At 49.1% G+C, this 27,209-nt stretch overlaps 1 protein-coding gene and 1 long non-coding RNA gene across 14 annotated transcripts; one reads left to right on the top strand and one right to left on the bottom strand.

Annotated features, from left to right (window-relative positions):
* Positions 1–4,279: 4,279 nt before the first annotated feature.
* On the bottom strand, positions 4,280–12,108 carry LOC147355621 (uncharacterized). Of its 2 annotated transcripts, none has more exons than XR_015144668.1 (3): positions 11,708–12,108; positions 7,932–8,127; positions 4,280–4,601 (listed from the first exon to the last, which is right to left on the bottom strand). It is a non-coding gene; the product is annotated as an uncharacterized LOC147355621 (long non-coding RNA). The 2 variants fall into 2 exon arrangements; XR_015144667.1 differs by lacking the exon at positions 4,280–4,601 and adding an exon at positions 6,923–7,705.
* Positions 11,901–26,825, top strand: TCHP (trichoplein keratin filament binding). 12 transcript variants are annotated; one of them, XM_086348354.1, is made up of 14 exons: positions 11,901–11,938; positions 13,387–13,417; positions 13,497–13,690; positions 14,542–14,752; positions 15,467–15,523; positions 17,065–17,133; positions 17,775–17,948; positions 18,730–18,842; positions 19,030–19,096; positions 20,288–20,460; positions 21,292–21,373; positions 22,675–22,860; positions 23,405–23,548; positions 24,579–26,783. In XM_086348354.1, exons 3-14 carry the CDS (start codon positions 13,497–13,499, stop codon positions 24,609–24,611), a joined length of 1,503 nt encoding a protein of 500 aa, XP_086204480.1. In that variant the 5' UTR covers positions 11,901–11,938; positions 13,387–13,417; the 3' UTR covers positions 24,612–26,783. The 12 variants fall into 12 exon arrangements, with proteins under 12 accessions (XP_086204480.1, XP_086204478.1, XP_086204481.1 ...); XM_086348352.1 differs by having other exon boundaries at positions 11,901–12,047; XM_086348355.1 differs by having other exon boundaries at positions 11,901–12,047; positions 13,497–13,701.
* The last annotated feature ends 384 nt before the right edge of the window (positions 26,826–27,209 follow it).

Raw genomic sequence — 27,209 nt, 5'->3', positions numbered from 1 at the left:
CACGGCCGTGGACCTCCGCGCCGCCATTGGCCGGGGGGCGGGGCCAACCGCCCGCGCGGAAGCGCGGCGACTCCTACGTTCAGGTACGCCCAGGTGAGCCGCTCCCAGGTGTCCCGTCCCCTCGTGTTTCCTGCCACCTCCGGCGTGGCACCCCGCAACCAGGCGAACTGGCTCGGGCCCCGTCCTCGCCTGATGGGTAAGGTCACAACTCACAACCCATCCACCAGCCCAGGTTACGGCCCAATCCTGCCAGCATCCTTCAGGACATTTGCTACCCCACAAACAGGGACTAATCTTTAACAGTCCCAAGAGGCTTTTTGGACCCTGCTGTGATCAAAGTTCTCTTTGGCTACAACAGTGGGGATCCTTGATTCTTTAGTGATCTTCTGCCTGTTGGACACTGGCCAATCACAAGTTAACTCAGTCATGCCTAACTAGGACTCTTGTCAGCTGAAATCTGGGGTCCAGTCTGACCTGTACAGTCTGATATTACCTGATGGACTCAGCCCAGTGTACAATCCAACTCAATCACCACCTGACTGGTGCATGTTTCCTCAAACCTGACTTCACCCCAATAGACCAAGGCACATGCTTGCCACAACCTGGAGCACAATTCATCTCAGTCACAACTCACCTTGATGCATGTATCCTAAAATCTAGCACATAGCTGTTGAGAGCTTCTCATTCATTCTCAGAATAAGCAATTCACTATGCTCCCACCATGCACCATGCACTGTGCTAGGCATTGAGGATAAAGTGATGAACAGTACAGCAAAATCCTGGCTCCTGTGGGGGCTCACATTCTAGTTGAGGAGACAAGATAATACATTATATTACAATACAATACATAAGTAAATAAGACAAATTCATATGCTAAGTGTAATGAAGAAAATAAAATAAGGCGGAGTGACAGGGATGACTGAGGATGTGCTTGTGATAGGATGTAGGGAGTGAGGGACAGTAAGTACCTATGAAGTGGTGACATTTGATCCAGGACCTGAAGAAGAAGTAGGAGACAGCCAGAATGACTGGGACACATGAAAAAGCCTTAAGGTGACAAAGAGCTTGGTGTGTGCAAGCAACCAGGGGAGGGAATGGGAGTGGAGTGAGTGAGAGGATGAGGCAGAGAAATGATGATAGCAACTGAGCTCAGGGAGGAGAGCAGGGGCTTGTTAGGTTAGGTAGAGTGTGGTATAAAGTTTAGATTTTAAGCTAAGGGCAATGAGAACTCACCGGTGTCAGTAAAAATAATTGCCAAACTTTATTCAATATTTCTCAATGTAATTTTGCAAGGGGAAAATGAGAGAAGAGGCTGTTCCAAACCCATGTATAGTCAGGAAATGAAAGGATCTGGGGGAAAAAAGATTATCATCATGTCTTACTCATGACCCAAACCCTGACATGTTCCATCAAGTCAGCTCACCCACGAATAGAAGCCCAAGCCGTCAAACTTGGCTTGTTCCCACCCCACCCAACCTCACCCCCCTCAGGCATCCTAAGATACCATCTCCTTGAAGCCTCCCTCACCAGCCCGCCCAGCACCTGGACCCAGAACCCCCACCCATATTTCAGACACAGCCCTGCCATTACTTCAACAGAGAGATCACAGCCTACATGGGGACCACCAGCCTCAGATGACACCCCGATTTCTCAACTTGATCCATCTCAGCCAAACCACCGGAGACTGTGGCTGATATCAAAAATTCAAGTCTAGAAAAACTGTCTTGTCATGGAATATGGGTTCGATGTGGTGAGATGGGTCGTTGTTCTGAGTGAATGTGATGTCTTGATGCCTACCCATCCATACAACAAAATTTTTAAGTGCCTGCTGTGGGACGGAATCCCCAGCTCTCCACAGTCCCCACCACTCTCAGAGAGCCTCTGAATCTCCTCTTTCCTCTTTGAAAATAATACGTAGTTCATGGAGAGGTATTTTGAGACTACTATCCCATCTCTCATCAGACTTTCCATTTATTTATTTTCATCAGTACAGACTTCTGATTCCATGGGTTACAATCCATTGCTGTTATTATTTATTTGGGCGCCCAATGTATCCCAGACTCAGCCTGTGATGGTCCTTTTCAGCTGGCTTCTGTCTCCCTACCATTCTTTAAACATTTCCTTACTTTCTGACACAAGATATTCCAGGCTCTTCTTGTACTTTTTGACTGCTTTGATTCTTAATTGCAGCATGTGATACCTGTGTTGCAGTGTTTGGGGTTCTCACTAGTTGGGGTGTGTGGGCTAAGACTCCCTGCAGCATGTAGGATCTTAGTTCCCCAATCAGGGGTCGAACCCAAGTTCCCTGCATTGCAAGGTGGATTCTTAACCATTGGACCACCAGGGATGTCCACACACACACACACACACACACTTATATCTATATTTGTTTCCATGGTTTTCTATTGATGTTGAAAAGCATGAGTTCACCCTAATAGATCCAAGTCCAACCTAACTCCACAGGGTTAATGCTAGTCTTTCCATGTTGGTAACCTCCTCTCTGACAGTGAGAAACCTAGTATTTTCAGTGTGTTCACTTAATTGACCAACCCCCACCCCATAGATCATGATTTCTTATTGTTGATGCTGCCCTCTACCCAACAAGGATACCCTCTACACCCTACTCAATCTCTGACACCCCATGTGTGCGTGCTAAGTAGCCTTAGTCATGTCCAATTCTTTGTGACTCTATGGACTGTAGCCTGCCAGACTCCTCTGTCCATGAGGTTTTCCAGGCAAGAATACTGGAGTGGGTTGCCATGCCCTCCTCAGGGAGATTTCCTGGCCCAGGGATCAAATCAAATTTACATCTCCTGCATTGACAGCTGGGCTCCTTACCACTAGTGTCACCTGGGAGGCTGCCTGACCCCCCATGCCAAGCTGCTTTTCCATTAGGATGCCCTCCTCACTCACACAAGCTCTGGCCCCTATGATGGGGCCACTCTCACACCATATGGACACTCTTCTTATCCCACTGGGCTATGACACCCCTCTGTGGACCAGCATGTATCTTATCCCCCTCCCTCTACAGCTCACATTGATGTTGCTGGGACCCCCTTGTTTAGACTACCCTGGATTCTCTATTATGGCACATGCATGGGCTTAGTTGCCCAGCATGTGGCATCTTAGTTCCCAGACCAGAGATCAAACCCATCTCCCCTGCATTACAAAATGGATTCTTAACCACAGGTCCAGCAGGGAAGTTCCTGATCAAACTGTTATCAAATATAATGGAAGTGGGAGGAGGGGGCTTCCCAGGGGGTTCAGTGGTAAGGAATCCACCTGCCATGGACAGAGGAGCCTGGCGGCTACAGTTGATGGGGTCACAATGAGTCTGACACAACTTAGCATGATGGAAGGGAAGGGCATGGGCGGGAAGGGGAGGGAGAAGAGGGGATGGGAAGCGCGGGGAGGAGCCACATGAACGTTAGCAGCTGGGGCCATCAGCTATGGACCATCAACCCCCACTGTAGCTTACTATAGTGGGGCAAACGTCACACATTCAGTACATATGTATTGGGTATTACTCTGAAACAAAGAGGACAGAGGATGGAGTCAACAATAAATAAGGTTTTGTGTGGGAGATACTTCCAGACACAGAGGAGCCACCTCATCTTTTTGAACTGTTGGGCCATCACACTTGCTCCATCAGCTACGAACCTGCTCTCAAATTGATTTGCAGGACCAGCTTGGCCAGTGGAGTTAATTCTAGTGCTAGGCATTGACTCAGTGGGAGTGAGGTGTTCATCCTACCAAGTTTCATCGTTTTCCTGAACCGACTCCACCTGTGTTAATAGCTTCTTTCCAAACCAAATTGTCAAATCTGGGTGACTCAGACGGTCCCTTCTCAACAGTGTTTGTTGGGATGGATAAAGAAGACCAAGGTCATGTTCTTTTGGACATTTCACCCTGGAAATCAGCTTCCCAAGGCTGATTTGGTCATAATATGGTCATAATAATAGTAACAGATGACATTTATTGAGGGCTTCCCTGGTGGCTCGGCAGTAAAGAATCTGCTTGTCAATGCAGATGTGGCTTTGATCCTCAGGTCAGGAAGATCCCCTGGAGAAGGGAGTGGAAATCCCGGAAAGAGGAGCCTGGCAGTTTATAGTCCATGAGGTCGCAAAAGAGTCGGACACGACGTAGTGACCAAACAACCACACCAACGTTTATTGAGCACTTACTATGTTTTGAGCCACTTCATAGCTGTATGGCCATGGGCCATACTTCTGTATAAGTTTCCAGTGGCTGCTGTAACAAATGACCACAAACTTGCCAGTTTCAAACAACTGAAATTTATTCTCCCAGTCTGGAGGCCAGAAGTCTGAAATCTGTATCTCCGGGCCAAAGTCAAGGTGTCAGCAGTGCTGCACATGCTGGGAGGGCCCTAGAGGAGAATTTGTCCCTTGTCTCTTCTGGCTTCTGATGGCTCCAGATGTCCCAGACTGCGGCTGCATAACCCTGGCCTCTGCCTCCGTCTTCACATGGTCTTCTCCTCTGTGTACATGAAGTCTCTCTCCGTCTCTTCTTCCTTTTCTTTTTTTTGGCTGCACGATGCAGTTTGTGGGCTCTTCCCAGACCAGGGATCGAACCTGTGCCCCCTGCAGTGGAAACACAAGAGTCCTAACCACTGCACCCCTAGGGAAGTCCCCTGTTTCTCTCTTATAAGGAGGGCACTTGTGATGGCATTTAGGGTCCATCAGATAATCCAAGATGATTTCTCCATCTCAACCCTTAATCACATCTGCAAAGACCCCTTTTTCAAATCAGGTCACACTGACAGGCTCCGGGGATAGCACCTGATCTTTCTGAGGGCCGTTCCTCAGCTGGCCACACTTCCCCTCTCTAAGCCTCAGTTTATCCCACCTGTAAAATGAGGATAGTAATCATGGTAATGGCCTCTCAGGGCTGATGTGGGGTTTAACAGGTTAATGGAAACCTGGCGGCAGGGGTGAGGGGTGGGGGGTGCCCTGGCAGGCAGGCAGCCCTCAATGAATGGTGTGGTTATTACGAATCGATTTCTTGAGTTATTTCTACCCAGGACTGGCAATTCTGGGGGTAATTGATTCCAGTGATGTCACTTCCCCAACTGCCAGGTTTTCAGCAGGATTAAACGTGCCAAATTGGCTTTGTTGAGCCAACTCCTCTGGGTGTGAAGAGCCGCCATGCCAACCCGCCTTGCAGTTTCGTGGAGCCCGTCTGCCGCTTCTCCCTAATTAACGCAAAGGCAACGCTCGCCAGCAGGCCCGCTTGCTGCCATCCCAGGAAAACAGTGCCACAGACAACAGCTAAATATTTGAACATTTTTTGTTTCAGTTGCTGCATGAAAATAGTATTTTGGGCATTTAAACAGCACAGAGTAAAGGGAGAAATTCTGCTTCATTTTCTACCCATGGGGCAGCCTTGGGGAAAAAATGCTGTGAGGGAACCCAATCAGGTCACTGACCTAAGACAGTGTCACAACAAACTACCATTGCTACTGGTAGCTCTACCACTTCTAGCTGTGTGACCCTGGGCAAAGAACCTCTCTGAGTCTCAGTTTCCACATCTGTAACATGGGTATCCTAAGAACCCCTCCTTCAACATACTGGGAAGATTCAAGGAGATGGCACCTAAGGATTTAAGGAATCACCTGGGACATAGGCTGGCGCTTAGCCTAAGTCACCTGGGGGTGCTGCAGGTGAGACTGTTGATGATTCTAGAAATGCCCTGCCCAGCTCTCAGTACTTCTGGGTGGGAGCAGAGTGAAAGCAGCCAGGCCCACCTCTTGGGGGTCTCCTGGATCCGGTCCTGACTCTGTTGTTGACAGGTTTCTAGACTCTATTTCCCTCTGTGTGTCTCAGTTTCCCCACAGAGCAGATGGGTCTGGAACAAGTATTTCAAAAGCCCTTTCTAGGGGGAGAGGGACAAGTCAGAAGGCTGGGATTGACATGTGCACACTCCTACACACAGAAAACAGATAACTATTAAGAACCTATTGAGACTTCCCTGGTGGTCTCGTGGTTGAGAATCTGCCTTGCAATGCAGGGGATGTGAGTTCAATCCCTGGTCAGGGAACTAAGATCCCACGTGCCTTGGAACAACTAAGCCCACACGCCACAACTACAGAGCCCATGAGCCACAACTTAGAGTCCATGTGCGGCAATGAAAGGTCCCACGTGAGGCAACGAAGATGTGACTAAGACCTGATGCTGCCAAATAAATAAATAAAACAAAGAACCTACTGTATAGCACAGGAAACTCTCTTCCATACTCTGTAATGGCCTATGTGGGAATAGAATCTAAAAGAAGAGTGAGTATATGTATACATATAACTGGTTCGCTCTGCTGTACACTTGGAACTAACATGACACTGTAAATCAACAACACTCCAATAAAACTTTAAACAATAAAATAAATGAACTAACCTGAAGCCATTAAAAACAAAAAGCCCCTTCTGCCTTCTGGTCCCACTAGTGGCTCCGGGGGTGTGCCCCTCACTCTTGCTGCCCCAGGTAGCTGGCTTGGCTGCAGGACCCAGGCCAGTAATGTGAGTTCCTCACTGTGCCAAAAAGGGTGGAGTGGAGGTGCAGCTCAGGGGACAGGAAGAAGGCTCCTGAAACTCATCCGAAGAATCTGGGAACATCCCAGGTGCTTGCTCAACATAGATCGCACTGATTTTTTAGAAACCGGTCCTGCACACTGCCCAGGTTGTGTGGCAAACCTCTCCGGCAGAGGTGTGGCCCTCCAGCCCATGTCCCCACACTCCTGACTATGAGGATGTAGCACCCCACGGGCCACAGTTTCATTCACCCACTCTCAAGGTATTTATTAAGTACCCACTGTATACCAAGCAACACAGCAGAGGCTGGGACACACACCAGCATCCAGACAGCCAGGTCCCTGGCTCTCATGAACTTTGCAGTCCACTGCAGGCAGGATGTTACTCTTTAAAATCATTTATTGAGCACTGGAATGTATGGAGGAAAAATCCAATGTGTTCTGAGGCTAGGTGACCTGACCGGGTTAGAGGGGTTGTGGGGAGGACCTCTCACAGGAAGGGGCGTTTACACCAAGACCTGAAGGATGAGAGAGTCAGAATGGGAAAGAGCCTTCTAGGCAGGGGGAGCAGCACAGCAGAAATAGTGCCGTGAGACTCAAACAAAAAGATGGCTAGCGTGCCGGGCAACGTCGGCCAGGGCCCAGACCGTGCCAGGCTCAGTGGCTTGCTCACAGTGTGGCTTCACGTGGAGGGACATGGGGAGCCAGGGAGGGCTCAAGTTCAAGCAGAAAAGGGAGCTGCCCCGACACCAGCCACCAGTCACCTTGTAGTTAGGAACGGGAGGCTCTCTGCCATCCGGGGATGGCTAGTGGGTGCCCATGTCTGGGAAAGGCATGGAAAACACAGGGCTGGCTCCATGCCCCATCTCTGTGGACTGTGCCCAGATCTGATGATGGCTCAGCAGGATGGAACCAGTGTAAGCTTTGGGGTGGGGACCTGGCACACATCATACGGCCAGCCATGCTGTATGTTTCCCCATCTGAAAAATGGAGTTGTGATAACCCATAATTCCTAGAGACACTAAGTGTCAAGCAGGTGCCAACCGAGTCTCCTCTTCTTTGCTGCCTCCATGCACTAACGCCGCCAGTGGCTCTCACTAGAGACACTGGCTCTGCCGCTGATCTCATCTGGGTACGACCTCCCCATCTCTGGGCCTTGGTTCCCCTAGAGAGGAAGGGATTTGGATGGGTGAGCCCCGCCTCGCAGGGCCAGGTGGTTCTCCAGCTCTGGTGACGTCAGATCCAGCAGGGGGACTTGTCAAGAGACAAGTCTTCTTGGGCTTCACCTCCCCCAAGGGAGCAGGGGGAGAACCCCTGACATCCCTTCCCCAGTGGTTCGCATGGTCCAAGAATTACACTTTGATTCTAAAAGCAAGAGATGCACACATCACCTGTTTTCCAGAAAGGGCGCTGTGTGCTCGTGGTGGCGCCTGTCTTTAGAAATTCCGCCGTGGGAAGGGAACCAGCCCGAGTGATGAAACAGCAGAGTTCAAGCAACCACGCTAATCCAGGCCCCTGCCTCACTGCCACCGAGCGGCATTCTTTCGGAATTCTCTCTGTGCACATGGGATGCAGCTGACTGCCAACCTGCCCGGGGAAAGGAGTGTTTGAATAGTTATTTTGTTTTCTCGCGCTTTCTCTTGCCAGTGACACCCTGGCTATGGAAACATACCCACAGTGTGATGTCTGAGCTGCAGAGTGATAATGATAATGATGATTTGTATTCCCATGACCTGATTTTTTACATTAAATAGTTGAAACAGAAAAAAAAAAATTGAAAAAAATTCAAAGTAAATTTAAAAATCCTACTTTGAGATGGTTGTACATTGTGAATATACTTAATATCACTGGACACTTAAAAATGGTTAAAGTGGTCATTTTTGTCTCTTTTATGTGTATTTTACCCCCAAACCCATGTCATATGTCTGTCCTTTGGGTGTATGAAATGTTCATAAGATGTTATTAATAATTACAGGGGAAATTGGTGTGAAATATAAGGAAACTCTCTGTTCTTGCTTTGGAAACTTTCTGTAAATCTAAATCTATTCTGAAATTAAAAGTTTAAAAAAATATCAGATGTCCAGGCCCCGGTCCTGACCAATGCAATCAGAATCTCTGTCTCGGGGATCAAGCATCTGGATTTATCAGAAAGCTCTCCTAGCAATTCAGAATGTCAGGGTTGGACGACTCATGCATGGAAAGCACCTCTTAAGTGTAAAGCATGGGGGAAGTGCAATATGTTATGATCAACCAACCAAAGTTTTGATTTTTTAAGATTTTTTTTTTTCTGAGGTGGACCATTTTTAAAGTCTTTATTGAATGTGTTACAATATTGCTTCTATTGTTTTGGTTCTGGATTTTTGGCTGAGAGGCATGTGAAATCTTAGCTTCCCTACCAGGGATCAAACTAGTATCCTCTGCGCTGGTAGGCGAAGTCTTCACCACCAGACTTCCAGGCAAGTCGCCCAATGCTTTATTTTTAATAAAATTACACAAATAACAGTGACCAATGTAAAATTAAAAACCCAGAGAGAAAAATTAAAATCACCCCTAATCCTGGCCCCTATTGACAACCACTGTTTCGGATGAAAAAGTCCTTTTACACCTTTTTCTCATGGATAATACCTACCTCTATTATTATTCCTGTTGTTATTGTTATTAAAACACAAAACCGGACTTCCGAGAGGCAGCCTTGTAGCCCCAGAGTCTTTGAGCTTCCCTATCTACAAGACATCCTTGTCTTCAGGGAGGGCGGGGAGGCCAGCTTAGGTATGAAGAGAGAACCCAGGGTGGTTGGTGAAACGCTGTGAAAACCCAGCCTAGATAAATGTGCCTCGGCAGCGCCACCTGCTGTTTATGTAAGGGCATTGCATGGCCTCCAGCACGGTCCCCGTTCAGCTAATAGGGAAGCCGCTCCGGTGTTACCATGCCACTCCCATTCCTGTTTTCTCATCTCTTGCCAGAATACCTCCAAACAAGCCCAAGAACAGCACCAAGAAACAGTGCACTGGCCCAGGGCCTGTGCATGCGGTGTCCATCTTGATGGCTACCTGCCAGGGTTACCCCTCTGTGGGCCATAGTCATCAACCTGTCACAAAATATTTAATATTCCTGAGCACTTTATATGGCTAAACTGGTCCACATCTACTGGCCTCTTTTAAGAGTTATATCTGTAAACCACACAGTTCTGGAAAAGCAGACTGAAAAGAGGTTCACAAGCTCTGGAAGTTGGATGTAAATCCTGGCTCTCATGGTGCCGGCAAGAGATTTGCTTGACCTCTCAGAGTCTCAGTTTCCTTATCTGCAGAACGAGGGCAGGAACCTCACCTGCTGGAGGGAAGCTTACACAAGAAAATACATCTGAAAGCATTTGGCACATGGTAGGTATTCAAACAATGTTAGTTCCTTTTTGTTTTTCTTTTTGCTTTCTTTCAACACCATCTTTCCCTTTTTCTCTTGGAGAAAAATTAGGGGCTCAAAGTTGGGGGGAATCTACTCATTCATTCTCGATGAATATTTGTTAAATGACTACGCTGTGCTGGGCGCTAGAACCATAGCAGGGAAGGTAATGATCCCTAACCTTGTGGAGCGGCAGAGCAAGTCCAGGCCCTGGAATCAGACAGAGCTGGGTTCAAGGCTGGGCTTACCACCTACAAGCTGTGGTTCCTCAGACAAATTCCACAACCTACAAGCTTCTCCTGTCCCAGAAGAAAGGCCAGAGGCTATGGCCTGGGGCCTCAGGCTTCCAGGACAAGGTCAGTTAAGCCCTAGGCCCTTGATCCCAGTAGTTGAGCTTGTTTGGTCCTTTAAGGCCATTATACAGATGAGGCAACTAAAGCCCAGAGAGTGGAAGGCCCTTGCCAAGAGGTGCAAAACCAGGACCTGAAGGCTCATCTCCCACAGCACAATTCACACATTTCTGAAGTTCCTATCACACTCAAAGAGGCCCATCAACAACTATTTATTAATCAGGCTCTTTTGCTGTGTGGGCGGCTCTGGCCTAGGTTTAGGGTGACTTGCATAGGCTACGGAGGTGTCACAGCCTTCCCGGTAATAATAGGCTCCTTTTTCAATTACTTGAACATTCTTATTTCACGGATGAGGACACGGAGGCTCAGAGTGATGAAGTGACCTGTCCAAGACCACACGACTGTTGTGGTGGACGCTGCAACAGGGGTCACTCTGCTCAACCAGACATTATACTTCATCCAGGAAAAACAGAGAAGTGAATAAAAGAAGGAAGTGGAGCAGGGGTGGGGGGGCTTCCCTGGTGGTCTGGTGGTTAAGTGTCCATCTTGCAATGCAGAGGACCCAAGTTTGATCCCTGGTTGGGGAACTAGGTTCCTACATGTGGCAGAGCAACTAAGCCTACAAGCTACAACTAGAAAATGGGAGTGCCGGCGACTAAGACACCAGGCAGCCAAATAAATAAAATAAAAAATAAAAAGGAGGAAAGGGTGAAGGGAAGAATAAATGAAGACAAAAGTGGGAAAATGAAAAGAGCATGAGTAAAAGAGTTAATACTTTTGTTCTTCATTTATTTTTTCATTTATTTTTGTCACACTGCAGAGCTTGTGGGATCTTAGTTCCCCAACCAGGGATTGGGGAACTGGGATTGAACCCAGTTCCTGGGTTGAATCCCCAGCTGGGATTGAACCCAGGCTCTCGGCAGTGACAGGGATTGGGGAACTGGGATTGAACCCAGTTCCTGGTTGAATCCCCAGCCTGGGATTGAACCCAGGCTCTCGGCAGTGACAGCGGGGAGTCTTAACCACTGGACTGCCGGGGAATTTCCAATCTTTTAATTTTATTTTTTAAGAGAATAGTTGGTACATAAAATGATACACGTAGCATGTGAGTTACAAAACATACTAACAGAAGGAACACCCTTGAACCCACCACCATCCTAAGACAACAGAAAGTTGCCAATAGCTCGAACCTACTTACACCAGCGGTTCTTCGAGCTGGCGGCACGTTGAACACACCTGGGGGGCTTAGACAGCCACTGATTCCCTCGGAGTGCTCCATGGGGTTTGTCTGGAGTCCGGTTTGGGCATCTGGATTTTTCAGAACTCTCCAGATGATTCTCTTGGGAACCCAGGTTTGAGGGCGACTGGCTTATAATTCTCTTCCCTATTATACCCCTCTGATTTTCCCCGACGCTTACCTGCCTCCCTCAGGTAGCCACCATCCTGAATTTGGTGTAGTGAATGGATTCTTTTCCTTAGACGAGCAATGTCCGCGATTGAGCTCCCGCCCACCACGAGGGGGCACCACAGAAAAACACAGACTTCTTTTCTCTCTATGCACGCCGAGTAATCGCGATGCAGGAGGCTTGGCCCTCGCGGCGCTCCATCGCCGGCCCGTTGCCTCGGCAACGAGCGGGGAAAAGGCCGGCGTAAGTGCAGCGCTGTCCGAGAGGGTCGCCGTGGGCCGGCAGGGAATAGTTGGGGCTTGCGGGACCTTGGGCCGGGGCGGTCTTGGGAAACTCCGGCGCGCAGAGAAACGTGAGTCGGGGGTTTAGGCTCGGTCGGGGGCCGGCGTTGGGGTCGGAACCCTCAGAGCTCTGCGGCAGTTGGCTCCGCGCGGCGGGAAGCGCGCCCGCCGTTCCGGGACGCGATCGCGGGCGCCCGGGGCTTCGGCTTCCAGTCCTCACTCGGCTCCCCGCGCGGCCTCGGTCCGACCCTTTCTTCTATAACCGTTTTTGTTGTATGTGGCTGAGAGAGGGATGCGACTTGTTCAGAGAGCCTCCCAGCTTGTTGATGGTTCATCTGGGGCCGGAATCTTCACTTTCCTCAATCCTCGTGCAAAGATTTATCCGCAGGCGGCCTATGGGGCAAAGAAAAATGTTTGTCAGGCCTGCCACAGTCTGAAGACAGATCTTGACCTGGCAGCCTCAGGCTAAGCTTGATTCATAGACGCAGATGATTTTCCTCCCGGTTCGGAGGACTCTGAGTTTGTTTATTTGCCAGAAGCTCCTTGAGCACTGTCACAGCCAGGCACTGTGTAGACCCTGCACCTGGGGCAGCTTTTGGACCGGGAGTGGTTGAGGGGAGGTGTCGGAGAGACTGGTTCTGCTTTCGAGTCTCCGGCCGTGTCCCCAGATCGCCCCCTTGACCCGTGCAAATTGATTCTTCCCTCTGGGTAGTAGTTTCCCCATCTGTAGGAGGAGGGATCTCCCTCCATGCTCATCCAGAACATTACCAGGTGTGACACCTGGAGATGGCAACCCACTCCAGTATCCTTGCCTGGAGAATACCATGGACAGAGGAGCCTGGTGGGCTACAGTCCATGGGGTTGCAAAGAGTGGGACACGAGTTTCATTTCAGCAAGCGACTTTGATTTCACCTCACAGCCAGGGCATGTTGGTCCCAACAGGTACTGTCTTGCAGTTTACAGAGCTTGGGCCTCATCCCAGCCTAACATGAATTAGACTCCCAGCTCTTGTTTAAATTTCCTCTGCTTCCTTGCTTTGTGATCTTCAGCAAGTCATTTTACCTCTTTGAACTTGTTTCCTCAGCTGCCAAAAAAACAGGGCGATAGTAACAATGAAAAAGGTCATATAAGTCAAGGGCTTGGCCCACATCCATATGCCTTCAGTTATCCTCTCTGTTACCTTAGGCAGAGCACAGAAACCCCCCGTGTGCTAGTCCAGTGTCTAGTCCAGTGTCGTCAGGACTGGCTCCCTGCCTCTGCACTGCCCTTAATGATGTCAGGCTCACAGCTGGGTGCAGTCCAGGCTTCTTCAGCTAGATGATTTGCGGTCCTGGTAGCAAGTCATTTTTAAAATGCTGATGCCTGGGAGCCTGCACTGAGATTTTTTTTTACTTAATTGGTCTGCCTTAGGGCCCAGGCGATTCCAGTGTGCAGCCCAGGGGTGAGGACCGGGCCTCAAAGGGATGAGGGGCTGCAGCAGGCTCCTGTTCTTAGTGCCGCTAAGAACATGTTCTCCTCAGATGGCACTCCCCACGCTGCCCTCCTCCTGGTGCAGCCGGCGACTCCCAGATCAGCAGGCTGCCCGACAGCGCCGCCGGGAGCAGGAGGCACATCTTCGGCAGCAGTGGGACCAGAACAGCCGCTACTTCCAGGTGTCCGACATCTGCAGCTCCAAACAGGCAGAGTGGAGCTCCAGGGCCTCCTACCAGCGGAGGTAACTGTGCGGTGAGCACCTTCCCTTAGGGCTGGAGGGCCTCCTGCTGCCAGGAGATGTGACTGACTCAAGGACCTGGGGGAGGGTGGCTGGCCGGCATGGATACTCTCATGGAAATGTGATGATTTCCATGGATACTCGCATGGTGATGTCTTTCCAACTGGAAACGGAAAAAAAGGTTATCAGTGAAGTAACACATTTGACTGAAGAAGATAAGATGATGAGACATGTATGTAGAATCCGGAAGTCCCCTGGTAGCCCCATTTCCCCAGGAGAGAACCACCGTGAACTGTCTGGTCCATAGCCTCCTGTACATTTCTTCATCTGTGTTTGTGTGTAAATATAGATACAAGCATACAACCATTTTTATAGAGAGAGATACATACGAAACGACGGAAGTTAAAAGCATGGGCTTTGGAGTCAGACAGACCTAGATAGCAATTCTGACTATGGGCTTTGGAGTCGGACAGATCTAGATAGCAATTCTGACTGTGTCACTTGCTGTATGAATGAGCCTCAGTTTCCTCATCAGTGAAGTAGGGCTCAAACAGAACCTACTTTATAGGATTTATGTCATGACTACTATAAAAACCATCCAGGTTATGTAGTACATGGTAACTACTCAGATAATATTAGCATGTGCATATATATGCCTCTCATACATTTTCTTTCAAGAACAAGATTCTGTTGTGCATAGTGGTTCTATTACCTGGTCTGTTCACTTTGGCTGGAGGACACCTTCCCAGGTCACCACGTTCTGTGTGCCTTAGCCTCTGTCACCCACACAACCAGCCATGCAGCCCCCGTGCAGCTGGAAGCACTCCTGGCTGATGGTGGCCCCTCTCGCCCAGCATGCATGCCTACCAGCGGGAGAAGATGAAGGAGGAGGGCAGGAAACGTCTGGAGGCCCGACGGCAGAGACTCAGGCAGCTTCTGGTGGAGGAGCAGGACTTGCTGGCCAGGCAACTGGAGGAGCTGAGGCTGAGCATGAACTTGAGGGAAGGGAGAATCCGGGAGCAGCACGGGAACCTGAAGGCAGCCCGAGAGGAGCAAAGGAAGCTGGTAACTTTGCGTAGCTCTTTAGGAGGCTGTGAAGCCCAAGTCCCCAGCCTGTCAGTGAGGCCATGAGGTGTCCCCCTCAGGGGCTATGAGATGGCAGTTCACTGCAGAGCCAGCTGGGAAAAGTGCTGACTCTGAGTCGTTCTTCGTGTGTATTTTCCAGGAGTCATCTTTAGTCTCTTGGGCTCCTTAAATCATTATATCTGAGTCCTTTTTCTTTATTCTAGTTCTCTGGTCCCATGAAAGGCTGGGACTGGTGTATTTTAACTTAACTTCCAAAGTAGTCATGTGTAGTGGTGGTCTCCAAGCTCTGTTTTTAAGCCTGCTGTATATTTTGAAGTAGATCTTTAGCATCTAGGACCCATCTGTAGCATCAGATTTTGGCCCCCTTTTATCACCATTATAAGAGTCACTTGTGGGAACTCCCTGGTGGTCCAGTGGTTTAGGGCTCCACACTCACTGCTGAGTGCCCAGGTTCAATCCCTGATCGCGAACTAAGATTGGCGTAGCCAAAAAAATGAATCATTTGTCAGCACCTGATTGTGTCTGTTGAGAGCCAGACACCTCCTGAGGCCCGAGGGAGGTCTGAAGGGCAGGAGTGGTGCTGGCTGCCTGTGGAAGAGCTCTTAGGCTCAGCTGACTTCACTGTGGGTTACCTGAAACGTGGATGGATTGCAAAAGCGACGTCAGTGTCCCCTCTTTGTGTTTTCTTGGCAGATTGCTGAACGACTTTTGTATGAACACTGGAAAAAGAACAACCCCAAACTTCGAGAGGTGAACACCAAAGAGATCCTCCCACTGGTTTGCCTAAGTAGATGAAATCACGTTGCTCGCCTTGTTTTTAAATTTGCATCTTGTGCTGGGATGAAAAAGACATCACTCCAGCTGCTTTGGAAAGAGGCTCCACACAGAAGATCTGGTTCATTTGGTTATTTAACATCTACAAGAGGCTGCAAGAGGTTGGGACATCTGATAGGAAGGGGGAAACCCAACAGTGGAGGCTGGGTAGGCAGATGGGGCCACCTGGGACAGCCTTGGGTGGCCTTCCCCTGGAGTCACCTGGGAGCTCCTGCGAGATTCTCAGCAGAGGTGCACTGGGTCCCTGGCTGCATTTTGGGGAGCAGCAGCAGTGTCGAGGGGGTGGGAAGGGGTGATGTCAATTGAGGGGTTGCGGCTGCAGCCCAGGTGAATGATGGTCAGAACTGGAGTGGCAGGAGAAAGGGGACAGATCCACAAGACTTTGGGGCAAGGAGAGAAGGGTGCACTGTGGCTGGGGTGACATCATTCAGCAGAGATTGGTCTACAGGGAGAGAATCCCGTGACAGAAATCATTAATTTAGTTCAGTTTACAATTTGTGTATACATTTGTATTTAGTCTCTAAGTCGTGTCCGACTCTTTGCGACCCCGTGGACTGTAGCCCATCAGGTTCCTCTGTCTGTGGGATTTCCCAGCAAGAATACTGAAGTGGGTTGCCATTCCCTTCTCCAGGAGGGTCTTCCTGATCCAAGGATCATACCTGGGTGTCCTGCATTGGCAGGCAGATTCTTTACCCTCTGAGCAACTTATTTGGTGGTGTTAATTTATGTGCACGTAACTATATTTAGAAGTTGCCAGTCATAATAGAGTATCTGGCTGCTCTGGTATGCCATGTGGTTACCACTAAACCTCTCCTCGGCCACTTGTAGATTTCAGTGGATCCTCCAAAGTCAGGTACTCAGTTGTTTATTCAGAACATTCAAGTTAGTTGCAAATGTTTATGTTTGTAAGTTGAGAAAAATTTAAAATTTGTATAAACAATTTTCCAAACAAAAGCCTTTGGACATTGTTACGATTCATTTTCTGATCCAAAAGATTCTTTAAACCCAGATCTCTTATTAATAATCCCAAATTTGTTGCATCCATCGATACAGGTGGTGTGTGTTTTCACAGCTGCTCCTTTGCAGAGGGAGGTTTGGGGAGCCAGGCAAAAAGTTGAGTCTGCTCCTCACCCAGGTCTTGCTGCCCTGGGGCCTCACAGGGTTTAGACCCACCACAGTAGCCTTTGAGATTGGATTTCCATTTCAGTGTCAGCTCAGCTCCAAGGGGACTGGGAGAAAAGTTTTTGATACTTTGTTCCAGTTCTTGAGATGGCTTAGAATTGCCTGGTCCTTTGGTTTTCTTACTGACTTGCATTTAGACTATGTATGTTGGGGTCACCATGCACTTCCTTGTAAGACACCTGGTCACATTCCAGGCCACGGTACAGGGCTCAGCAGTGAACATCCATCCTGTGAACCACTGAGGAAGTTTATATTTTTTGCCTTCTCATCCTCAGATCGAATCGGACCTTCACAAGAGGCATGTGATAAATGCTTGGGAAACGCAGAAAGAGGAAAAAAAACAGGTGTGCTATGTGTTGGGAGACTCTCTCCAAGTCTTTGAATTTGTTTCTTTTCCATCTCAGTGACTCCAGGCCAGGAATAGACCTTTGCTCAGTTTACTTAACACCTGTTAAAATGGAGTGTTTGTTGCTCTTGCACAGAAAAGAATCCCAGGTGATCACTCTCGGGGCAGAATAAGACCAGGTGTCCAGGGCTGGGCGATGGTAGATGCAGTACGCATCCTTAAAGGTTGTTCTGTTGCCAGTACCCTCTTTGGACATAATTTACATCATAAACTCTCAACCTGGGTTGACAGCAGCACCTCTGGTGATGGAAGTCCACACTTCGTGGCCCCATCGCTTTGCCTCTGGGTTCATTTTGGAAAGTGCTTTGTGGACTTGTGAAAGGGAAGGAACCCGGTGTCCTGAGCCCCTCCTCTGTGCTGGGCACTGTGCTCCCAGCCTCGTCTCTGAGAGCAGCACCACGCCCATGGTTCCCACCGTGAGAGCTGAGCCCAGGCCTCACGGCCGATAAGTGCATAGCCTGCTCAGGTGTAGATGTGTCAGAGTGAAGAACGGGCCCTGTGGCCTGATGACCAGTGGTGAGGTCTTCGCTGGCTCCGTGTTACAGACACTGACCCCCACGTTCCTTTGGCTCCATGCAGCAAGAAGCCGCTGAAGAGGAAAAGGAAAAACGATTTGAAAATGAGTATGAAACGGCCCGCCGGGAAGCGCTGGAACGGATGAAAGCGGAAGAGGAGAGGAGGCAGCTGGAGAGTAAGCTGCAGGCAGAGGTGCTGCGCCAGCAGATGGAGGAGCTGAAGGCGAAGGAGATGGAGGTGAGGGCGTGCCCCGGCCACCAGGGCCTCCTCACTCGCAGCCTCTCATTGTGAGGAAACAGGCATTTTAGAAGCTGCTCCATACGGAGATGGCATCCGGGAGGTGGTTCTAAGAAGGGGAGCCAAGCTGGTTTCTCCTGACGTGCGGTCTCACCAGTGGTTCTTCCACACTCACGCTGTGTGCTGGATTCTTGAACGCTAACCCTCAGGGGATCACACCTGTCCCCGCAGATGTGGCTAGAGGCCTGCTGTCTGAGGGCCTCTGAGAACCCGGAGTTCAGTGTGTTATTGGTAGACCTGACTTAGTCTGATGAGCCAGCCCACAGTTCTCCCTGGCTAGTAGTTTTGGGGTCTTGGGACAAACCATGAGGATCTTTGGTCCAGGAGGCTGTTCCAAGAATCCTGTGCCCAGCAACTCTGAGGGGAGCAGCCCTCCTCCCCCAGGCCTCAGTGATTCGAGAACTGGGTCCTTTGTGCCTGAGCACTAGACTGGCTGCTGGGAATACAGCTAGGGGCTGTGTCAGGTTGGGGAGACAGAGGTTAAGTTGCAGTAAGCGTGGGCAGTGCAGGGTCATGTGGGGCAGGGTTTCATTCTTGTCGGCGGGGTTGGGAAAGACCCAGCCGGGATGACTGAGTAAGCTGGGCCAAAGGACTTAGTGCCTTGGAAGTGGGAGGGGATCCCGGGTACCAGGTGGCCAGGCCGCCCTTGTTGCATCGTGTCTGTTAGAAAGGGAGATGAGGGATGACGAGCCTAACTGGGTTTGCTGTCCGGTAACCACAGGCCACCAAACTGAAGAAGGAGCAGGAGAATCTGTTGAAGCAGCGCTGGGAGCTGGAGAGGCTGGAGGAGGAGAGGAGGCAGATGGCAGCCTTGCGGCAGAAGGCGGAACTGGGGTACGTGTGGGAAGGCCCCCACCCCTCGCCTGCCCATCCCAGGCCAGCGAGCCTCTCACTTTCTCAGGCTTGCCCTGGTAACCCTGAAAGCAGAAGGGATACAATCTGTAGAAAGTAACAGTCTAACCTCTGCAGAATTCTTTATGATCATAAGCACTAAAGGCAACCCATATCTTGTCATTTCTAGACGCTTCCTGAGACATCAGTATAATGTGAAGCTCAATAGACGCACACAGCAGATCCAAGAGGAACTGGTAAGTCTGAAGTGGCAGTCTGGTGTTGCTTGTACTTTATTTTGAAAAACATGTTTTTTGTTGCTTAGTAACAGGTGCGTTCTCATGAGAAAACACCAAGGGTCATCCCCTCTTGACCAGCAGCCCTCGCAATCCCTGCCCCTCCCCAGAGGTGTCTGGGTATACATCTTTCTGGATATACAGTTGACCCCTGAACCACATGGGGTTAGGGGCACTGACCCCCATGGAAATGAAAACCTGTGTACTGTTATTTCTGCCTCAAAAACAAAGGAACTGATAGGAACTGATAAATGACTCACTGAAGGGCAGGAAGCTAAGACAGTTTGGATAGAATCAGGACTCAAACCCCAGTTCTTTTGAGTCTGCATACTGTAATCTCTAGTCAGACACTTCTCCCCCACTTAGTTAATATAAAGATCTGTAAAGGGAACTCCACTCAGTACTCTGTAATTACCTATATGGGAAAAGATTTTAAAAAGGAATGGATATATTCCATTATAACTGAATCACCTGGCTGTATACATGAAACTAACACAATATGGTAAATCAACTATATTCCAAGATAAAATTAAAATATTAAAGATCTATAAAATAAAAATATGATTACTATCCTTATTGACAAAAAACTGTGGTTAGTGGACTCGCCCAGTTCAAACCCATGTTGTTCAGGGGTGAGCCATACACATTCAGGGAAGTGGTGGGTTTGAGGCTTCTTGGTTTCGTTTTTGAATGTACTTGATGTGGCATTGCTCAACCCAGTACCTAACAGTACACCTCAGACCTCAAGACCAGTGTTCTTAAACTGAGCTTGCCCTTTCTGGCTAGCTGTTCAGTGTTTCTGGCAAGTATTTAGACGGGCTCCCTCGCTGAGATGGGACAGGAGAGATCGCTCATCCTGGTGGCTGTCCTCTTATGGAACAGCTGCAGGAAGCATTTTGAGCATTTCTGTAGCTTATATCCTCTGCAGTGGAACTGCTTGAAGTTGTGTTCTAGAAAGCTGGGCTGCCAGGTGTGTCCGAGGGCAAGGATGTGCGTGTGGTGCAGAGGGTCTCTCCCGATGGTGGGCAGAGAAAAGCTCCTGGGCGTTGGTGGCCTCTAAAGTGGCCCTGAGCAATCACTTCCCAGAAGACCTGTGATCAGGGAGGGAGGCTGTTACTTGTGGTAACTGTGCTTCCTCGTCTGTCCTCTAAGGAGGCGGACAAGCGCATCCTGCAGGCGCTGTTAGAGGAGGAGGACGAGAACCAGCGTGTGCACCAGGCCCGGCGGGAGCAGGCCCTGGCCGACGTGGCCTGGATGAAGCGGGTCATTGAGGAGCAGCTGGAGCTGGAGAGGGCGCGGGAGGCGGAGCTGCAGATGCTGCTGAGGTGAGAGGTGGCATCCTCAGGTCCCCTTGTGCCGCGGTCCCCACAGGTCAGCAGGTTACCATGAGGGTCGTCTGCTGCTGTTGAAACGCCGGTCCTTGTTCCTCTGTCCATCGTTCGTGAGGAGCACACCTTTGCTAATGGACCTAGCTTGTGGGTGTTTCCCTCGGGTTATGTAAGGTGGAAACCCCTGGGGTTTAAAGTAAGGATCTGTTCATCTGAAATCTTAGAAATTTGAAAGGAAATTGTTATAAATTATGGAGACATTTTTGAATGCATCTTAGGCCTATATAAATGAGTCTTGATCCTAAAACTTCATCTGGTGGAGTGAAGTAATGGAATAACAGTTAACACTTATTGAGCACTTACTGTGTGCCAGATACAGTGCTAAGTGCATTATAGTCCTCCTCCTGTTTAAACCTGACATCCAGGCTGGTGGGCCACAGACAGTCAAGGCCACTCACCTGCCTGGACCACGGTGAGCTAGAGTGACCGCAGGAACACGGCAGCAGAGCTCAGGCACTGGCGTGCCCCTCCTCCTCTCCATTCCCAGTGGTTTCATTCACTTCTGTGTTTAAATGTCCCAGGGGCATGTCATCACCAGTGCTTTTTGTAAGGAGAGGGAGTGTTAAAAAAGAGAATTTAAAAAGTACTTATGACAGTAGTATTTTCTGTGAAGTTACCGTTACCTGTAATCCACTGAAGTTTACCTGGAGGTTGACCCCGCAGAAAGTATGCGTTACCTGGCTCCCTGGAGCCTTGATTGTTCTTTGGTTCTCTTCTGCCACTGGCGGTGGTAAGGAGCCCGCTGTCATCCGCTCTGTGTCTCCCTAGGGAAGAGGCCAAGGAAGTGTGGGAAAAGAGAGAGGCAGAGTGGGCCCGCGAGAGGAGTGCTCGAGACCGGCTGATGAGCGAGGTAATCCCGGGAGGGGTGCAGCTCGGCCGGGCAGGTGTCTGGGGTTGGTGACCATGTGTTGACCCTGCCAAATGCTCAGGGAACAGAGTCCCCTCAGGTTATTTTGTTGTCTTTTATGTCATCATAAAAGTAATATGTTTCCCAGAAAAAAACTTCAGTACAGAAAAGTAAAACCAAAAAGTCACCTAGACCCGTCATCTCCACAGCCACTATTTATTTCCTTCTATGCTTCTGTTTCTATGCATAACATTTTTCCTATGTATTACTTACTATACTGAGCTATTTGTCATTTTAATATGTATCTTTGTAAGTATCATTGTGATGACATATATCACGTGGGTAGACTACACTTTGTTTTTCTGTTCCTTTTGTGGGTCCATTTTTTTCTAATTGGAGCCTTTTAAGAAACACTGCGATGAACACCTGGTGCAGAAACCTTTTTCATATTTAGGAATTTTTTCTTGGGGTGCAACACCAGAAGCAGACTAAAGAACATGACTGTTTCATTTGTCATTTAGAAGTAGTCTGTTATAAGACACACCCCAATTCAAAGGAAATCTTTTGGGGAAGAAAGCCTTTATTCTCCATGTATTGAAAGTCATCTACAGTAGTTTAAAATGGATCTTGCATTCTGTGCATGCCAGCATGCTACATTTCAGAACCTGTGGGAACGTGGGTCCCAGCTGGTGCTCTTTTAGGAATACCAGATATTCTCCAGCATCTTTTGACTTTTTTCCCTCCCAATTAAAACATCCCTCCTTGTTGTGGCCACTTGTCCTGTCCAGAGAGCCTGACTGTCCAGAACGGCAGGTGGTTCCCGAGACTGGACCGTGTTCTGGACGAATCCTCCAGAATCAAGCACAGCAGGTTTCTGTTGCTCTGAGCAGTGAATTCACAGCCACAAGGTTGGCGGGATGACCCCGACTCTACCTCTGGCTGCCTGCGTGGCTTGTGGCTCTTGCTTTTCTGGCACTCGCTGATAAGGAGTGAGCGTCGTCTTGTGGCTGTGCGTCTGTGGGGACGGAGCTCCAGCCCTGCCTGCCCGTCTTGCTGGTGCTTGGCTGTCTCCACACGCACAGGCCACGTGCACCTTGTGTGTGATGGGGGCGTGTGGGAAATACAGCCAGTTGTCTGGGCTGACCCTGCAGCAGGCTTGCCTGGTGCATGTGGGCCTGAGGCCGAGGATTAGGCTGGTGGCTGTGTAGCTGCAGCTGCAGAGTGGTCCACGGTTGGTGGATCACTTTTGAGGCATCTGTTAAAGTCTAACTAAAACCTCCCCTCTTACTTTCTGCTGAGGATAGGTTCTGACAGGAAGACAACAACAGATCCAGGAAAAGATTGAACAAAACCGACGGGCGCAGGAGGAATCCCTGAGACACAGAGAGCAACTTATTCAAGATCTTGAGGAGGCAAGAGAGTTAGCTCGTCGTGAGAAAGAGGAGAGTGAGGAACTGAAATCGGCCAGGAAACAGGAGCTGGAAGCACAGGTGGGGCTGAGCCCTGGGACAAGCGCAAGGGCAGCAGGCCCTGTTGGGGTTGCTGTGCCATCAAGGCACAGGGCTCAGGGGCCCTTGACTTACTTCCACAGCCTGGCCTGGACTTTGTCTAGGAAGCCCACAATCAGGAGCTCAGAGCATCCATTTTTGTTTCCCACTGGAACCTTGACCCTTCTGGTTGTAGGCTCTGGGTCCTCCATCTCCTAGGAAAGCTATGCTTACTGTTCCTGCCCCTCACCTCTTTCCTGGTTGCCTCTGCAAGCACTTGGCTCTCTGGCCCCAAGTCTCTTTTATTCAATTCAGTACCTAATAGTTAACACAAAAGAATCTTCCAAACACGTGGCCACATCCAGAGTGTTTCACAAGGTACATACGACCACACACATAACCTCTCCAGGTCCATGAGTGTCCTTCCCACGAGAGCACTGGTGCTCAGCACTGATGCTCCAGTGAGGGGACCCCAGGCTGTCCCTCGAGATAGGAGGCAGGGTCCTGCCCGTGGCCCATCCAGGGTGACTTTCCTCTTGGTGCCCAGGTGGCAGAGCGGCAGCTGCAGGCATGGGAGGCAGACCAGCAGGAGAAGGAGGAGGAAGAGGAGGCGAGGCGGGAAGAACAGCTCACGGCCGCCCTGCTGCAGCAGGAGGCGAAGATGATGGCCAAGCAGGGCTATCGGCCCAAGGTAGGGAGCCGCTCAGTCGGCCCTGCCCTCCTGGTCCCCCGTTCATAGCCCCAGGCACAGGGCCACTTCCCAGCACCTTGGACTCTTCCTTGCTCCTCTTCTCGTGTGTTTCCTTTCCTTTCCTGACTGGTAGGGAGCCTGGACACAGGGTCTGTTCGATCCTCTGTTGGGCCTCAAATAGACCTTGCAGCAACTTTGCTCTGGCTCCTGCCGCTGCAGCCTGATGACTGAGGTCCCGACTGGTCTGCTGGTGCCTGGCGACCCTGTCTGGGACAAAGAGCAATCTGGGAAGAGGTTTGGGGCGGCTGGTGAGGGGGGAAGGTGCAGTGGGACTGGGTCCTAACTGTCCGGACAGCAGTGCCCAGCTGAGCGGGGTGACCGGGACCTGGGTCCCTTCCTCTCCTGCCCTCAGCACTGTGGTCACCCCCTCCCTGTCGTCTGGTCCTCTCCTTCCTTCTTTGTCTCCCCAAGTAGTTGAGTGACCCCTGGTGCAGGACCTCAGGGGAGCACAGAGAAGCGAAGGCCATCACCCGTGCTTTGGAGGAGCTGATGAGTAAAGCACCAGGGAAGTGAGCAAGGGCTCAGCAGGCATGTCGCCACTGTCCCTCCTTGGCCAGGGCCACCCTGGCCACCCTGGCACTAACATTCTGCCAGACAGAGGCCGGCTCCTCTGGTCAGAGACTCTGGGAAGCTGATGGAGCAGAGCAGGTCCCACACCTTCTGCAGAATGTCAGTGTCCTAGCCAGCCGGGGCTCTCGAGTGCAAGGAACAGCATTTTCTAAACTTCCTCCACCGTGGATCAGTGCGTGTCTCAGATCAGGGACTCACAGGGCCACGTGAAGTGTTATTTAGGGCTGGTACTTAAAAAAAAATCAGAGTGCCTCATTTATGGCTTAGGGTCAAAGACTTTTTAGCTGTAAGTGAAAACAGCCATTTATAAAACGGTGCTTTTAGCTGTTTCTTGAGATTAATTTCTAATGCTCCAGCGACTGCTGACTTAATCAGTCTTGTGTTTTCTCTTTCTTCTCAGCCTTATGGACATCCCAGAATCGCTTGGAACTGACTTCGTTGGTACAGAGAGTGAGGATGGTGAGGTCTCTGGTATTCCGCCGCCAGACCGTTGTACAGGCTCTGTTCCAGTGTTCGGGTCACTGTAAAATAGTTCCATGAATGTTCAGGTCCACGATTAAATGGAGTGAGGGTCTGGCTGGGCTTTAAGCTGTGATGGCTATACAGGAGGCCCTTTTCTGCCTTTTTTATCTCAGAAAGGGACTTCATAGTCACACGTTGACAGTGCTCTCACAGTCTTGTGATATGTTGATAAATAATGTTAGATTCTAAATCGGTGCTAGGACTTACAAGTTGTCTTCCATGACGGGCTACGGGTTTCCTGTTGTCTCACCCCTAATTGTCAACCTCCAGTGAGGACTCTTAATTACAGATAGGAGACAAGTTTTTCAGTTTTTAAAATTGCCATTTAAATTTGTTCTATTGAAAACAAACTTGTGGGTCTTGGTCTAGTTTATTATTTTCAGGGTTTATTAATTTAGTGGTCCCAAAACGATTTTGTCTTGTTTTCTGGAAGAAAAGAACTATGAACCCCGAGACAGTCTGGGGGCGTCCATGGATGCTTTCTGAAAAGGTGGTGAGAAATGAGTCTTTCCTAGTTTTAGAAGCATTTTGGTAGAATTTGCATAGAGCATTGTTGGGGGTGATGGGTGACCCCAACATGTATGTAACTGAGCCTCAAAAGGTCACCTGGCTGGCTAACGTTTTGGCAGGACACCTTGGGCCTCTAGTGTCTTGGATAGGGCTCAGCCATGTGCAGCCTTTTGAGATTTATGTCCCCAGAGGAAGGGGCACTGAACCTGAAGAAACTAGATCAGACTCAACTGCAGATCAGCCAGAAATGTCTCTTCTCACTGTTCTATCAATGTGACATAGTCCTAGATTAATCTCTATAAATAGCTATAAGTTCCTTGCAGCAATAATCATATTTTTATGACTTGTAATTTTTTTTCATATTTTTCCTCTGAGGTTTCAGTTTTCATTATATTGTGCTCAAGATTCCATATCTCAGTAAATTACAACTAATTACAGGGCTCTGTTCCAGGTTATTAAAAACCAGAGTTTATTAAAAATCCCGAGTCTCAGGGTGGCACTGCCTTTCATTTCTATTGTGCCATAAAAACAAACTGAGCTGCGAACTACATCCTTAGTCTGGTTTTCATTTTCTCGTCTTAAATCCCTTTTGACTGTGACCCCGAGCACTGCTTTCATTATGCATGCTCATGTTTGCATTCCTCCTCTCAGATGTTCATGTGAAATAAAGTCCTGGTTGATGGCGCTGCTCCCAAGCTTTTGTCACTGTTGCTTTTAGTAACTGCTGCAAAGTGGGTTGTATAGAATAAGTTTTACTGATTCAATCCACATCTCTAACAGGTTTGGATGTTTTCACTTTCTTGTGTCAGTGGTATTGTCTCTGTTCTCATTTCCACTGGAACCTCTTCTAAGTAAAACTGCAGGGAATCACTAGCAGTCATACATTGTCCAAGCTCCGGGATAGAATTCAAAATGGACAGAATGCCTGGTAAATAGGCACTCATGTATTTACTGAGTATTTTTTATTTCCTTGAGTTTTTTGTTTGTGAATCCTGGCAGCAGTCTTATTAGCATTCAAGTTCATTATAGGGGATTCCCTGGCAGTCCAGTGGTTGGGACTCGGCAGTCTCTGTTACACTAGTTCTCTACCCTGATATATTTACATGATTCCTCTCTGAACTGGGCCTCAGTCTTTGTTTCCAGATTTAGAGCATCCACTGTCTTAACTATTTCTGGTGTAGCACGTACTCTTAGCTCGTAATTATTGATCGTGTATATTGGTTTTATTATTTTAAGCAACTTTTCATACTTACTGTAAAATTAATGATTTGTAAATCATTCTACAGCAGATTCTCCTGCAAGGTTCAAGTTGTTTAGAACAGATGGTGTTGAAGCCACTACTCACATGTTCTGTATGTGAATGATTTTCACTCTTTTTGCTCACTCAGCACATATATCCTCTCTAGGGAGGATGTGCTGCTAGGCCTGGGGAAGTTACAAAGCTGAACAAGAACAGGGACAGGAATCAAACAAGTGCACGGGTGAGCAGATGTCCCTGGCAGGCACAGAGCCAGCTGTAACTCATGGGGCTGAAGGAACCATTTGTGCAATAAATATATTCAGTGCATCCGTATTTCCTTATGGGTATATTAATATTTATGTTTTTAAAAATCTGCTTTTGGTGTCACTGGGTCTTCATTGCTGCGTCCAGGTTTCTTCTAATTGTGGCAAGCAGGGTCTACGCCCTAGTTGCGGCTCACAGGCTCTGAGAGAGCGTAGGCTCAGTAGCTGTGGCCCACGGTCTCAGCTGTCCCCCATGTGTGATCTTCCCAGACCAGGGATTGGACCTGTGTCCCCTGCACTGCCAGACAATTCTAAACCACTGGGCCACCAGGGAAGTCCCATAATGAATTTCTTTTTTTTTCACAATCTGGGTTTTTAGGTAGTTTTCAGTCTTCATAAAATACAGAGCATCATCATAATGCCTTCAAACACATTAGCATTAGCAGTGCTTGCTGACCGTGATGAAATTTGGCCATGAAGCCACATGGAATTATTT

This window comes from Bos grunniens, chromosome 17 (assembly GCF_055505025.1).
Source record: "Bos grunniens cultivar Pamir isolate PY7600 chromosome 17, Bosgru_T2T1.0, whole genome shotgun sequence".
NCBI classification, from domain to species: Eukaryota; Metazoa; Chordata; class Mammalia; order Artiodactyla; family Bovidae; genus Bos; species Bos grunniens.
This window is presented reverse-complemented; position numbering and strand designations above follow the sequence as displayed.

What these genes read in the sequence shown, in the direction of transcription:
- TCHP (XM_086348349.1), top strand. Translation starts at nt 13,440, where the DNA reads ATGAGGGGCTGCAGCAGGCTCCTGTTCTTAGTGCCGCTAAGAACATGT. An exon ending in TGAAGGCGAAGGAGATGGAG is followed by an intron (nt 17,949 to 18,729) that starts GTGAGGGCGTGC and finishes CGGTAACCACAG; the next exon opens with GCCACCAAACTGAAGAAGGA. An exon ending in GAGACCGGCTGATGAGCGAG is followed by an intron (nt 21,374 to 22,674) that starts GTAATCCCGGGA and finishes TGCTGAGGATAG; the next exon opens with GTTCTGACAGGAAGACAACA.